Here is a 12,565-nt window from a genome sequence, read left to right as displayed (position 1 = left end):
CAATCACAACAATAACACAGTTTAAAGTGTTAACTAAGATGTGCTTTACCGGTGCCGAACAGTAAGACTCTAGTGCAGTTTGCGAATCCACAAATTACTGATGTTCTGAATATTTGTTTAACTTTTTTATTTCAAAAAATTACCGTAATATTTCGTAGCATTTTGGATAGCTAGTGAAATAGGGCTATTATTTTAATAATTTGCACGACACATTCCATACATCTTTTTTATCCGAATTCACTCTGAAGTGGAAATAAAAAGGATTTTTTTATTGAACTCTAGCAAATTGACCTCCATAACGTAAAGTTTAAGAGTACTACTACAGCGTATTGTCATTTTAATAATGTGTTGCGATGTTAGGTATAAGATTATGCACAAGAATAGGATCAAAATAGGACATTCACTTAGGAGCATTTTATTTTTTGCCTGAAATCAGTACTTAGAAAAAAAAACTCAAAAACAAATCACTATCGGCTAGGGTACTTAATGACAAAACCTGTTGCAAATGAGCTCTACTTTTACCCCTCCAAGGGAATGTATCGGATTTCCAGTAACCCTGTATAATAGGTATGTATATAAAACCTATGAGTAGTTCTGGGGCAGGCCACTAGGGGCGCTTTATCTATGACAAAAATTACGTAGAGTCTGCTCTCTATACCCGTTAGTTTTCCGAAACAGTCTTTTGTTGCCAGTTTTATGAGCGATTTTTCAATTTGCCTAAGTAAAAAGTTATAGTTATATATACGATAACGATCTTGTCTTTGTCAATAAAATGTTAATTTTAATCTTATTAACAGAGAGTTGTAATAATATGGTAAATGTTGAAAAACTTGGTTGTTAAAATTTTCAGTTCGTAATAATCAAATTTTTTGTCGAATTATATTGTCCGACAAACTTTTGTGTGCCTGTACACGGGTGGTTATATCTTTCAATATTTACTATATCTTTACTGAAAAAGCCATTCTAGTGACCATATTATTACAACTCTTATCAATTTTATTGACAAATAACATGAGGTCTAGCTTTTGAATCATAAACATGGCAATAAATGACTGTTTCCGAAAATCGCCACACGCGCCGAAAAGTTTGTCGATCTATTATATTTAAATACCACTTTGTCCTCTATGATCCCATATATTATTTTAGTCTTTGCCTCTATGATATTAGCAACATCTAAAAATAATAACGTTCCATTCTCATTATATTTTTTTTTTATCCATGGTGATTGTGCCATTTTATTTTTATATGCTGTATAGCTTTTATATACTTGTTTCTATCAGTATAATATAAATATTTTGGTGTTCAATTCAACCAATATTTTATAAACAATGTAAAAAAACATTAAAATATTTGTTAACATTATTGGCAAGAAAGAATACGAAAAACTGACTTTCCTGACCATGACGTCTTGAGTCTTGACATTAAATTGTCAATGTCAACTCGCTTTACTAGAAGACGTGTTTTATTTGTTAATTTCGTATCATATTTTGTATTTACATCCAATATTGTGCAGTGAACGTCGTAATAAACAGATTAATTTACAATAATAATATGCTAAATGGTGCTTGACGTGAATAATATATTGTGAATTGTTAGAATGTACTGCTATTGTTGTACTTAACAATGGTTTAGTGACCCAAAGTGATTGATATGGTACACTGGTCGTGAAATCAGTTCAAATTTGGAACGTTTCGAAATTGTTCGCAAAACATAAAAAAGTAAGTGAGAGATTCCAATTTTAAATTCTGATAGAGTTTACATTTTACCGCGTTTTTCCCTATTACGCGCAAGTTTTCAAGGTGAGAATGATTAAGCTGTTTCTTTTAAAGTTGTTCCAGATTAGACGCAAGATAATATGTAAAGTAATGGAAAAATATGTGATAAAAATAAGACCAACTTTCTAATTTCTATGCTTTTTTTGTAACTGTGAAAAAAAAACAAAAGACATGTGAGTTAGATCTAAAATTAAAGTTGATTGATAAGAAGTATATACATGGTGAGTGTATAAACAAAATGCATACTAAATTGTTGATTTACAGTAATATTTTAATATGATTGAACTGTCAAATGAGTATACAGTCACACGATAGTCACTGCTGTATAGATACTGGTATCCATCTCCATACAGATCAGGTCCTACCAGAACCCAATCATACATTCATTGAATTTGTTGTTGTATGAGAAATCCAATCTCAGGGCTGCTGGAAGAGATTTCATTGTGAAATAAGCGGTCCTTTGTACGATATTTCTATAATATTGTCTGTTTATTACTTTTTCCATCTACAAAAACTTATAAGTAATTAAATAAATGTTGCCAGTCCCGAACTAAGATGGCTGCCTCATTTATAAGTCAGCAGCATCCTCATCGTTGCAACAAAACACTTATTCTTTACTCTAGAAAAGATGTGGCAATGCTACGTCCCATCATTACATCTTATATATAAAATTCTCGTGTCACAATGTTAGTTACCATACTCCTCCGAAACGGCTTTACAGATTTTCACCAAATTTTATATGCATATTCAGTAGGTCTCAGAATCGGCTACTATCTATTTTTCATACCCCTAAGTGATAAGGGTTGTTCACCCTTAATATTTTTTTATTTATATGGCAACACGATTGCCGGGTCAGCTAGTTATTTATAAAATGTTAAAACTTTTAAGCACTGGCAGCCTAGTTGAAACTGAAGCTTTGGATTGAGGGGTCAGAGGTTTAAATCCCAGGCATGTTGAATTTTCAAAGTTATGTGTGTATTTAGAAATAAATTATCACTTGCTATAATAAATAAATAATTAAAAAAGAATAATGGTGAAGGAAAACATTGTAAAGAAATCTGCATACCCGAGATCTTTAAAGAGCAAGAAAAGTTCTCAAAGTTATGTGCAGTCCTCTAATATGGACTGGATGGACTATGGCATAGGGCTCGTACAGAAAACTGTGATGCGACGTCGAATCATAAAAATCTCCAAGCTCCATCGACGCATTGCAAGAACTTGTGAATTAATTCGCAAGGCACAATCCTGCGATGTTTCGTCACACTTGTTGACGCCATTTTTAGTTCGTCCTGAGACGGCGTGTGGGGAAGACGGACAGATCTGTATTTGTTGGGTGGGAAGACGTAAACTTTAATTTAAAAAAATTACAATGTAGGACGTTGACTTTTTTATATTACTGATTGAGGAGCACCCTGTTCTTTGGGAAACTAAATATAAAATAAATGATAAATGGATGAACTCAAAATCTTCTTTGTTACTCTTTCCTGTATCTCCTAAGCAAAAACAAAAGTGCACACTTCTTTTTACGATCCATGTCACGACTTACTTTTCATAATAAGTTCAATACGGTTGACGGTCGTCAAAGGAATGGTCACCCTGGGAGACACCTTGTCGCACGAAATCGCTTCGCAGCAATTCGTGTCGCGTTGCGAATTCGCATCGCGTCGCATCGCAGTTTTGTGTACGAGCCCTTAATTCTTCAAATCCCAATACTTTTTTTGTACAGACCCTATGCAGGTTATCGTTGACCTCTAGAGGACATTACAGATCATCATTGATGACTCATCATTTAAGTAATCAATTGCCGCCAAAACAAGATTTTTAAAATGACGATTTTGGTTTTCTTAAAAGTTTAAATTCCTCTTAACAGGATTAATATTCTAGCTTTTACCAATGACTTTGCTTGCAGTCAGACTTTTTTATCTATACCTTGAGGATGGTACTTTTTTCGGAATTAAAGTTACCTTATGTCCTTTTCTGGCATTCAAAATTAATGACAATCTGCTATATATAGTCTAATTCATAATAACATAATTAGATAGTTAATTGTATCAGGCGTTACTTTGCAGAAATCCATGCTTAAGTTAACATTAAAACTACTTCGAAACAATCCGCAAATATATATGATGGTATATATTTTAAACCATGCAGTATGTACCACCCTCCCTCCCTGAAAGGATGCATGCAGATGCAAAAATTAAAAATATACACCACCATACATACCACCACCGACACGTGTTTGGCTCCAAAACGGAGCATCATCATCATACATATTTGTAGCGGATTGTTGCGAAGTAGTTTTAATCTTAACTTAATAATTACAGAATTCTTGTAAAATTGTTTTAGCTTACAAAACCTGTCGTACTTTGCCAATGACATTTCTTTGTTTACATTATGGACATCTAATTATTAATCAGACTATAGAAAGCGTGGAAGTGCAAGCAAGCAAACTCACATTCACATTTATAATATTAGTTAGGATATAAAGATGTTTTTGAAGCAACTCGTACAGTTTTATGACTGGTTTAAAGAATATTTTTGTTATCGAAAAGTGAATTAATATTAATTTACATACAACCTTGGCTCGACCGTATGTTAATGTGTCACACAAAACATGTTGTAAATGTTATTCAGTTTATTGTTATGTTAGCTGTTATACATGCTATTTATGTATTTCATACTACTTTTAACCAGCGGCTTGCTGTCAGAGATTTTTATTTATCCCTCAGGATCAGTACTTTTTTTGTTTTTTGCAGTCAGAGATTTTTATTTATCCCTCAGGATCAGTACTTTTATTGTTTTTTTGCAGTCAGAGATTTTTATTTATCCCTCAGGATCAGTACTTTTTTTGTTTTTTGCAGTCAGAGATTTTTATTTATCCCTCAGGATCAGTACTTTTTTTGTTTTTTGCAGTCAGAGATTTTTATTTATCCCTCAGGATCAGTACTTTTATTGTTTTTTTGCAGTCAGAGATTTTTATTTATCCCTCAGGATCAGTACTTTTTTTGTTTTTTGCAGTCAGAGATTTTTATTTATCCCTCAGGATCAGTACTTTTTTTGTTTTTTGCAGTCAGAGATTTTTATTTATCCCTCAGGATCAGTACTTTTTTTGTTTTTTTGCAGTCAGAGATTTTTATTTATCCCTCAGGATCAGTACTTTTTTGTTTTTTGCAGTCAGAGATTTTTATTTATCCCTCAGGATCAGTACTTTTTTGTTTTTTGCAGTCAGAGATTTTTATTTATCCCTCAGGATCAGTACTTTTTTTGTTTTTTGCAGTCAGAGATTTTTATTTATCCCTCAGGATCTGTACTTTTTTGTTTTTTACCAGCGGCTTGCAATCAGAGATTTTTATTTATCCCTCAGGATCGGTACTTTTTTGGCATAAAAGGTACCCTATGTCCTCTTCTGGATCCCCGACAACATGCGCCGCGCCAAACTGCTAGTCCGCAGCTAGGACTAGCAGTTTTAAGCAGACTATACGAAATTTCATGATGACAGGTTTGGGAATTAAGCTGTGAAAGCGTGATGAAGCGTACAAACAAACTCACAATACAATATCCGTAACTGAAACTATTGAATAATCCGAAATAATTCCATATCATAACCAAATCCGAAACTGATATAATATTTTTGATATAATAACTGTATATGCAGATGCATAAAATACCTTAAAATTATCTTATAGGCTGATTTCCACTGTCCCTGTAGGCCCCGGACTAGATTAGGGCTACGGCTCAATTGGGGGCGGAAGGGGCCCCCGAATCTAGGGAGACCTCCAAATACAGTTGTTAATAAAAGGTCGTCAGAACCAAACAATCTTTGAAATGTGTATCAGTCAGTGAAAAAAATCACCGAATCACAGGCGAACTTTTTACACTGCCTCCATTCAACTTTCCGCCCGGGCCTCCGACGACCTTAGTCTGCCACGGGCTACAGTATCCCCTGCCTGTCGTAAGAGGCCACTAAAAGGGGGATTTCGGGGTTGCGGCGGCGAGTAGGACCCCGGGAAGGACGGCGGTATGTGTCCCATACCGTCGTACTTATCAGACGGTGTAGCGAGCGATATGCTCATCTGAGCGGACGTCGGGCTCCGCGTTAAGAGAACTCCGGTTGCGTTCCTTTGGAGATCCTGGAGTCATTTACTCAGCGCCAAGGACGGCCACCGGGGGGGTTTAGTGCAGTAACAATTTATTTATTTATTTTATTTATTTATTTATTTATTGAACACCAACATAATGAACATTTACACAGTTAAGGTACAACAAAACACATAAGGGGCTAGCTTAATGCCACTATAATTATAGGTGTAGACTACAAGCAAGTTAATGGAAAAAAAAAGAAACATAAAATTGAATTGAAGAAGCACAATAATGTCTATACAGTTACAATGAAGTGTCACAATCGTAATGCAATGTAGTACACTTGATCTTCTTAAGATTAGTAGAGAAGATGTCAAAATTTGAGGTCCTGGAGACAGTATTGTATTCTTTAATGATTCTGTTAATAGGCGCATGCTGTCCGAGATTTGTTTTATGGGAATTTTCAGAAAAAAGTTTAAATGTTGAAAATCTCGGTATTCTTCTAGGAATTGAAAAATTTAAAAGACTCAATAAGTTTGGGCAATCCAGAAAACCATTTGCGAGCTTGTATAAAAATGCTATGTCCAACATCCGTCTTCGATCGAATAATGAATTTATCCTAAAGTATGTAAGCCTTTCATTATATGAAGTTATATTTTTACTTAGGTTGCACGAGTAAGTCAGATGCCATAAAAATCTTTTCTGGATCCTCTCAATTCTTTTGTTGAAAACGTCATAAAAAGGATTCCATGCGATACTACAATATTCCAAGCCACTACGAACAATTAAATTAAATAACAATATTTTAGTCTTACGATAGAAGTCCTTGCCATTACGAAGAACAAAGCCGAGATTCTTGAATCCATTAGAACAGATTTTGTCTATATGATGATGAAATCTTAACTTTTTGTCCACCCATACGCCTAAATCTTTGATATGGTCAACCTGTGTTAAGTTATGATTATTAATTTTGTAATTGTAGTTTTTATCATTATTAGTATTCTTTCTGGAGAATCGTATTGTGAAGCACTTTGAAGCATTTAAATTCATACCGTTGTTATCACACCATGTATGAAGGCGATTTAAGTCTTGTTGCAGTAGGATTGCGTCAGCGCAATTATTAACGGTTCTGAAGAGTTTTAAATCGTCAGCGAATAAATAGTAATTAGCGTTTAGGAAGCAATCGCCAACATCGTCAATAAATACATTAAAAAGGAGTGGACCCAGATGAGACCCTTGGGGCACGCCCGAGCCCACTTGGAAGGGAATAGAGGAAAAACCATTGACCACAACTGAAGATTTACGACCTGATAAATACGATACGTTAATTTCACATAATGTGTTGCTCCCACAGTATAGTCCGCGTAAAATTGCTAGTCCGCTCTGAATATAGAAATGAATCGCGTCGCCATAGCAAATTGTACGACTACACCTGCTCACAACAACTTCAGAGCGGACTAGCAGTTTGGCGGGAACTATACCATTTCATGGTTTCCCCCTCGATAAACACTTAAAATTAATCGACCCTGCGCATTTAACGTTTCTAAAACATAACTAACCGTAATTAATCTTACTGTAACCAATTTACGATTGGAGTAATTTGATACATTCTCGGTAATTAAATCTAGGTCAGCCACTCCATTAGGTGCGGGCTAAATTGGAACGTTTAATTGACCTGACCTTGACTGGCTCGATATAGAATTACTCGAGATTGAAGAATTTACTAATTCGCTTGCTTGGGCGGTGAAGGAACACATCGTTTCGTAGAACACTCTAGTTCGACTCCGGCGGCACCATCGCCACACCTATTTCTGTTATAATAGCAGTGTAGTATTAAAAGCGCTGCTGTGTTCTGGTTTCAAGGGTATCGGAGTCATACTTTTCAGAGTCGTTCCAGCTTAGTCTTCAAGGGTAGGGGCGCATCTGTTGCCGACCTCGGGAAGGAATACAATCCAATCTGGGGTTGATTACAGTTGTCCATTGGCGACAGTAGCCACGTACCAGTTGGACTGCATGTCCCAAACGGACAACTTCGACAACAAACTTCAATATTATAAAAAAATAGTTCTTGGGGTTCCAACCCGCTGTTCATACGCCTGCTATTTCTATTATAATAGCAGTGTTAAGCACTGCTGTGTTCTGGTTTGAAGGGTGTGGTAAGGGAGACATACTTTTCAAAGGTGTTCCAGCTTAGTCCTCGGGGGTAACGGCGCGTTTGTAACCGACTTAGGAATCTTATCGAATCTGGGGTTGACTGAAGGTGTCCCTACAGCAGTAGCTTAACATCAGGCGGAGTGCATGCTCGTATGCTACTCCTATGTTATAAAAAAGTGAGGTAACGTATACCTCTGCCCCACTCTTGAGGACCGGTCTCCTTTCAGAATGAGAATGACTAGGGCATACTCCACCGCGCTGCCCAAGTGCGTATTGGTAGACTTCACACTCTTTGAGAACTTTGTACAGAAACGTCAAGCGTGCCATTTTCTCGCAATGCTTCCCTTCACCTTTAAAGAAAGTAATAATTCATTTCTAATAATATAGAAAAATCAAACTTATCTGGGTTTCCAAGTCCAGACCCTCAGCGTAAACACGAATCCCTAACTACTTGAAGGTGGTTTACATAAAAAAGTCAAACATAGTCTTCATGAATACTGACGAATCTGTAACGAAAATCTGTAGGTAGGACTGCAATCCTATTTGTAGTTGATTACAAATGTCCATGAGTGGGAGTGGCCACTTAATGTCGGATGGACTGCCGACCGCTTGCTCGTTTGCTGGTTCTGTTTCATTAAAATAATATTGAAACAGCACACACGATGAAGCGAAAAGGTCTTCTTTATAATCATAGATATAGATTAGTAAAGATCACTCGCTCCTAACAAGAAAATGTAACCTTTTGACAATTCTCACTGTCATCTATTTTCGTGCTTGAAAAATCATAGATCATTTACGAATGAAACGATATTTCCTCGCACTTTTTCTTCGATTTCGTGTCTTAACTGCGCATGTCGGCATTGTTCCGCGTAAATTACACCATGACAGCCATTAAACGGCTGACAGAAATTTCATTTGTTTAAGTCATTTAATGGCTTCCTTCAATTACAATGCGGTGAGATATCTATACTTATCTATGTTTATAATATAGGAGTAGTGACAAGCCTGCAGTCCACCTGGTAAGTGGATACTGCCGCTCATGGGCATCTGTAATCAATCCCGGAGAAGATTATTTCCTGAACTCGACCGCAAATACGTTGATATACTTGAGGACTAAGTTGGAAAGCTTCTATGTCTCCTTAACACCCTTCAAACCAGAACACAGCAGCGCTTAACACTACTGTTATAACAGAAATAGGTGTGGCGGTGGTGCCGGAGTCGAACCACAAAAGGTTCTACCATCTTCGCAAATGCGAAGCGTGCGTGCTATATGAAAACTAAATAACCTAAGCTAGAGTAAACTGTACCTACCTTTGTAAGTGGCTATATTTTTAAATTTTACCGGCAGCATACGCCACACCGTAGAATTTATACAATAGGTACAGGTGTGACGTTAAATCCTTACTTAATATTATAAATCCGAAAGTAACTCTGTCTGTCTGTCTGTCTGTCTGGTTGTCACTTCTTCAGGCCTAAACCACTGAACCGATTTTAATGGAATTTTATACAAAGATAGTCTGAGACCCGAGAAAGGACATAGGATAGTTTCTATCCCGGAAATCCTACGGGAACTAGCGATGGCGATCTGAGATCGATTAATCGGAGAATCGATATTTTGGACCAAAAAAATCAATTCAATCCTTACTAATATCGATTAAAATCGATGCATTTGGTCAAGTGATGATCTTTAGCAAAGTTGAAGGGACGTATTTTCAGTTTTATACATGTTAGTATGTTATATTATTTTCTTTTTAACGTGGGCGAAGCCGCGGGCAAAAGCTAGTTTTTAATAAGATGGCTAAGTTAGCCTACAAAAATATACTCGTACTACCTATATCTTATGTACAATACCATTCTATTTACGGTCATATACAATTTACGTTAATTACACCGGATTATAACATCATTATGATATTAAGCACTTGCAAAACAGTTTAAAATGCCATCGTGTGTCATTAAATGGTGCTAATGTAACGACATCACATCAAAGGTCACATTCGAAACATTCACGAAATGTACCAGTCACCCGCATAAGTGTTCTAGTGCTCCCGAAATGTTCCGCGCCTTCGCGAATCTTTATCTATTTTAAATAGAAACGGCGGCTTAAACTCCTTTCTTGGCTGAAGTCGGAACTTTGGTGGGTCACTAATTTTGAAGATGGTAGAACCCTTTGTAGTTCGACTCCGGCGGCACCACCGCCACACCTATTTCTACCTAATAACAGCAGTGTTAGGCGCTGCTGTGTTCCGGTTTGAAGGGAGACAGACTTTTCCGAGGCGTTCCAATTTAGTCCTCAGGGGTAGCGGCGCATCTGTGGCTGACCTCAGGTAGGAATATCTTATCTTTGTTGGAGTTGTTTACGGATGTCCATGGGCGGCAGTAGCCACTTACCATCTGGTGGACTGCATGCTCGTATGCTACTCTTACATTAAAAAAAAAATCTGAGACGTTATGCCAAATGGGCAGGATAGAGCTAATATTATACTTGTTTTGTCTATGATTTTTTTATTAGACCTTTATTAAGTTAGCGGTAGTGGAGTAGAGTGCGATTTAGGCGCCAAGAGCGTTTTATTTGCCGGGAATCAAGTGACGAAAAAAAAAATTCTGAAGTGTTATCGCCATCCAAAAAGTTCTGCCTGGGGCAGACAATAAAATAAAAGTGAAATTTTTCATTAGTTTTGTATTATGTTTAATGTGATACTTTCATCCTTTCATGTAATAAAATTAAACAATATTTCCTGTCTTTCACAGTTCACATGTGACAGTACAACAAAATGGCCGCCGTACGCAAGATGGAAACGAAACGCGAGATACCCTTAGAGAACAGGAGGGAGCGAGACAGCATGAACAACGAGATATCCTCCACATCCAGCGAAGAACCACCGAGCGACACTATTGGACAATTCAACAACTTCTATAAAACGAGGTACGCGGAAACAGCTGTGTCAGACAATGAGATAGACACGAGAAATAGGAATATACAACAACGGAACCATTATAAATCTATGGGGAATATAACAGATGCTTACCGTTCAAGGGACTTCAATTTACATCAAAATAGTATAAGTACGGTAGATATAAGCCTACACAGTAACGAGATTAAGAAGTTTGAGTCGTTGCAAATACCTATAGTCGGGTATGAGGTCATGGAGGAAAGAGCACGGTTCACGATATACAAGCTGAAGGTGGAGGATGATAAGCGAGACCAGTCTTGGTTGGTCTTTAGGAGGTATACAGATTTTGTGAGGTTGTATAATAGGATAAAGTCTGAGCAGCCAAATTTGATACTACCGCTGCCGGGGAAGCGTTGGTTCAGGGATAATTTCGAACCAGCTTTCTTAGAAGACAGAGTGCGAGGCTTACAAGTCTTCGTCAACGCTATACTGAGTAAGCTACCTAACCACGCGATAGTGAGAGAGTTTTTCTGCCTAGACGAACCCCCACAGGTCTTCAGCTATCAACCAGAGGTCCAAGCGGTCTACGGAGCCCTCGAAGACTCGATTACAACGCTAAAAATGCAACTAAAACAAAAGGATGCCACGATAATGCATTTACAGAAACGCGTCACTCAGTTGGAGGGGCAAGTTAAGAGCTGCCCTACATGTAGTACAAATAATATTTGAAATAGTATAGTGTAATGATTAGGACAGATTTACGACACCCATTTTATGAAATTAGTATAAAAAGTTATGTAATGGTAAGTATAGATTTACACTTTAAACGACCAATATTTTCTCTGTTGAATGTAATTGTTATATAATTGTCATTATATTTATGACACTAAAGTTTTTTTTTAAATTATACAGTAATATAAATTAATATTACTTGGTTCATTAAAAGTGCAACAAAGACGGCATATCTACTATCTACATTTCACTTGTTCTTTAGAATGTTAGAGCGAGATGGAAAGCAAGAAACGGATTGGATTTTAATGAACCATGTTTGCTTATGTTGCAAATAATATGCAATAAATTTAACAGAGAATTGTTCAAAAGTGGTCCAAATGTTTTATAAACAGCTTTACATGTTAATCTTAAGTGAAATGTTCAAAAAAATAATTGTAACCATTATTAAAACACATTAGGTAATTTTACAATCCTTTGAGTAGAAAACGTATGAAATATAATGCATGCATACGCTAATGCAGAGCATGGGTCTTGTTATTGCATGCATATACCTTTAATATTCAAAATTTGATGGAATAACAAACATTTGATCAAATATACCCGTATGTTGGTTGTAGCTTGAAAAGTTAGTATGAAATAGTGATTATTTGATCCAACATTCGTCCAATGATACATAGGTATAGTCCTCGCCAAACTTCTAGTCCGCTCTGAAGTTGTTGTGCGCAGGATTAGTTAGCATATACTCTATGCTTTGGCAACGTGCGGTTACGCTAACTGCGCTATGTCCCCGCGGGCGAGAGCAGCGGGGGGTGTCGGGGGGCCGCGCTGTTACAGTCCCGCTGATATCTACAAATTGCTATTGCGACGCGACTTGTTTCTATATTCGGAGCGGACTAGCAGTTTGGCGCGGAATTTTACATGTTAATTTTA

General features: G+C 36.8%; 1 protein-coding gene across 1 annotated transcript; it reads left to right on the top strand.

Annotated features, from left to right (window-relative positions):
• Nucleotides 1-1,439: 1,439 nt before the first annotated feature.
• Nucleotides 1,440-11,866, top strand: Snx16 (sorting nexin 16). The gene is made up of 2 exons (XM_073090626.1): nt 1,440-1,718; nt 10,761-11,866. Exon 2 carries the CDS (start codon nt 10,784-10,786, stop codon nt 11,630-11,632), a length of 849 nt encoding a protein of 282 aa, XP_072946727.1. The 5' UTR covers nt 1,440-1,718; nt 10,761-10,783; the 3' UTR covers nt 11,633-11,866.
• Nucleotides 11,867-12,565: the final 699 nt, after the last annotated feature.

This window comes from Epargyreus clarus, unplaced genomic scaffold (assembly GCF_041222505.1).
Source record: "Epargyreus clarus isolate Ecla_fem2 unplaced genomic scaffold, WU_Ecla_fem_2.2 ptg000033l, whole genome shotgun sequence".
NCBI classification, from domain to species: domain Eukaryota; kingdom Metazoa; phylum Arthropoda; class Insecta; order Lepidoptera; family Hesperiidae; genus Epargyreus; species Epargyreus clarus.
Note: the sequence above shows the minus strand (reverse complement) of the source record. Positions and strands in the feature narration are given on the sequence as shown.

Excerpts from the sequence above, each read along its gene's own strand:
- Snx16 (XM_073090626.1), top strand. The coding sequence starts at position 10,784 with ATGGCCGCCGTACGCAAGATGGAAACGAAACGCGAGATACCCTTAGAG.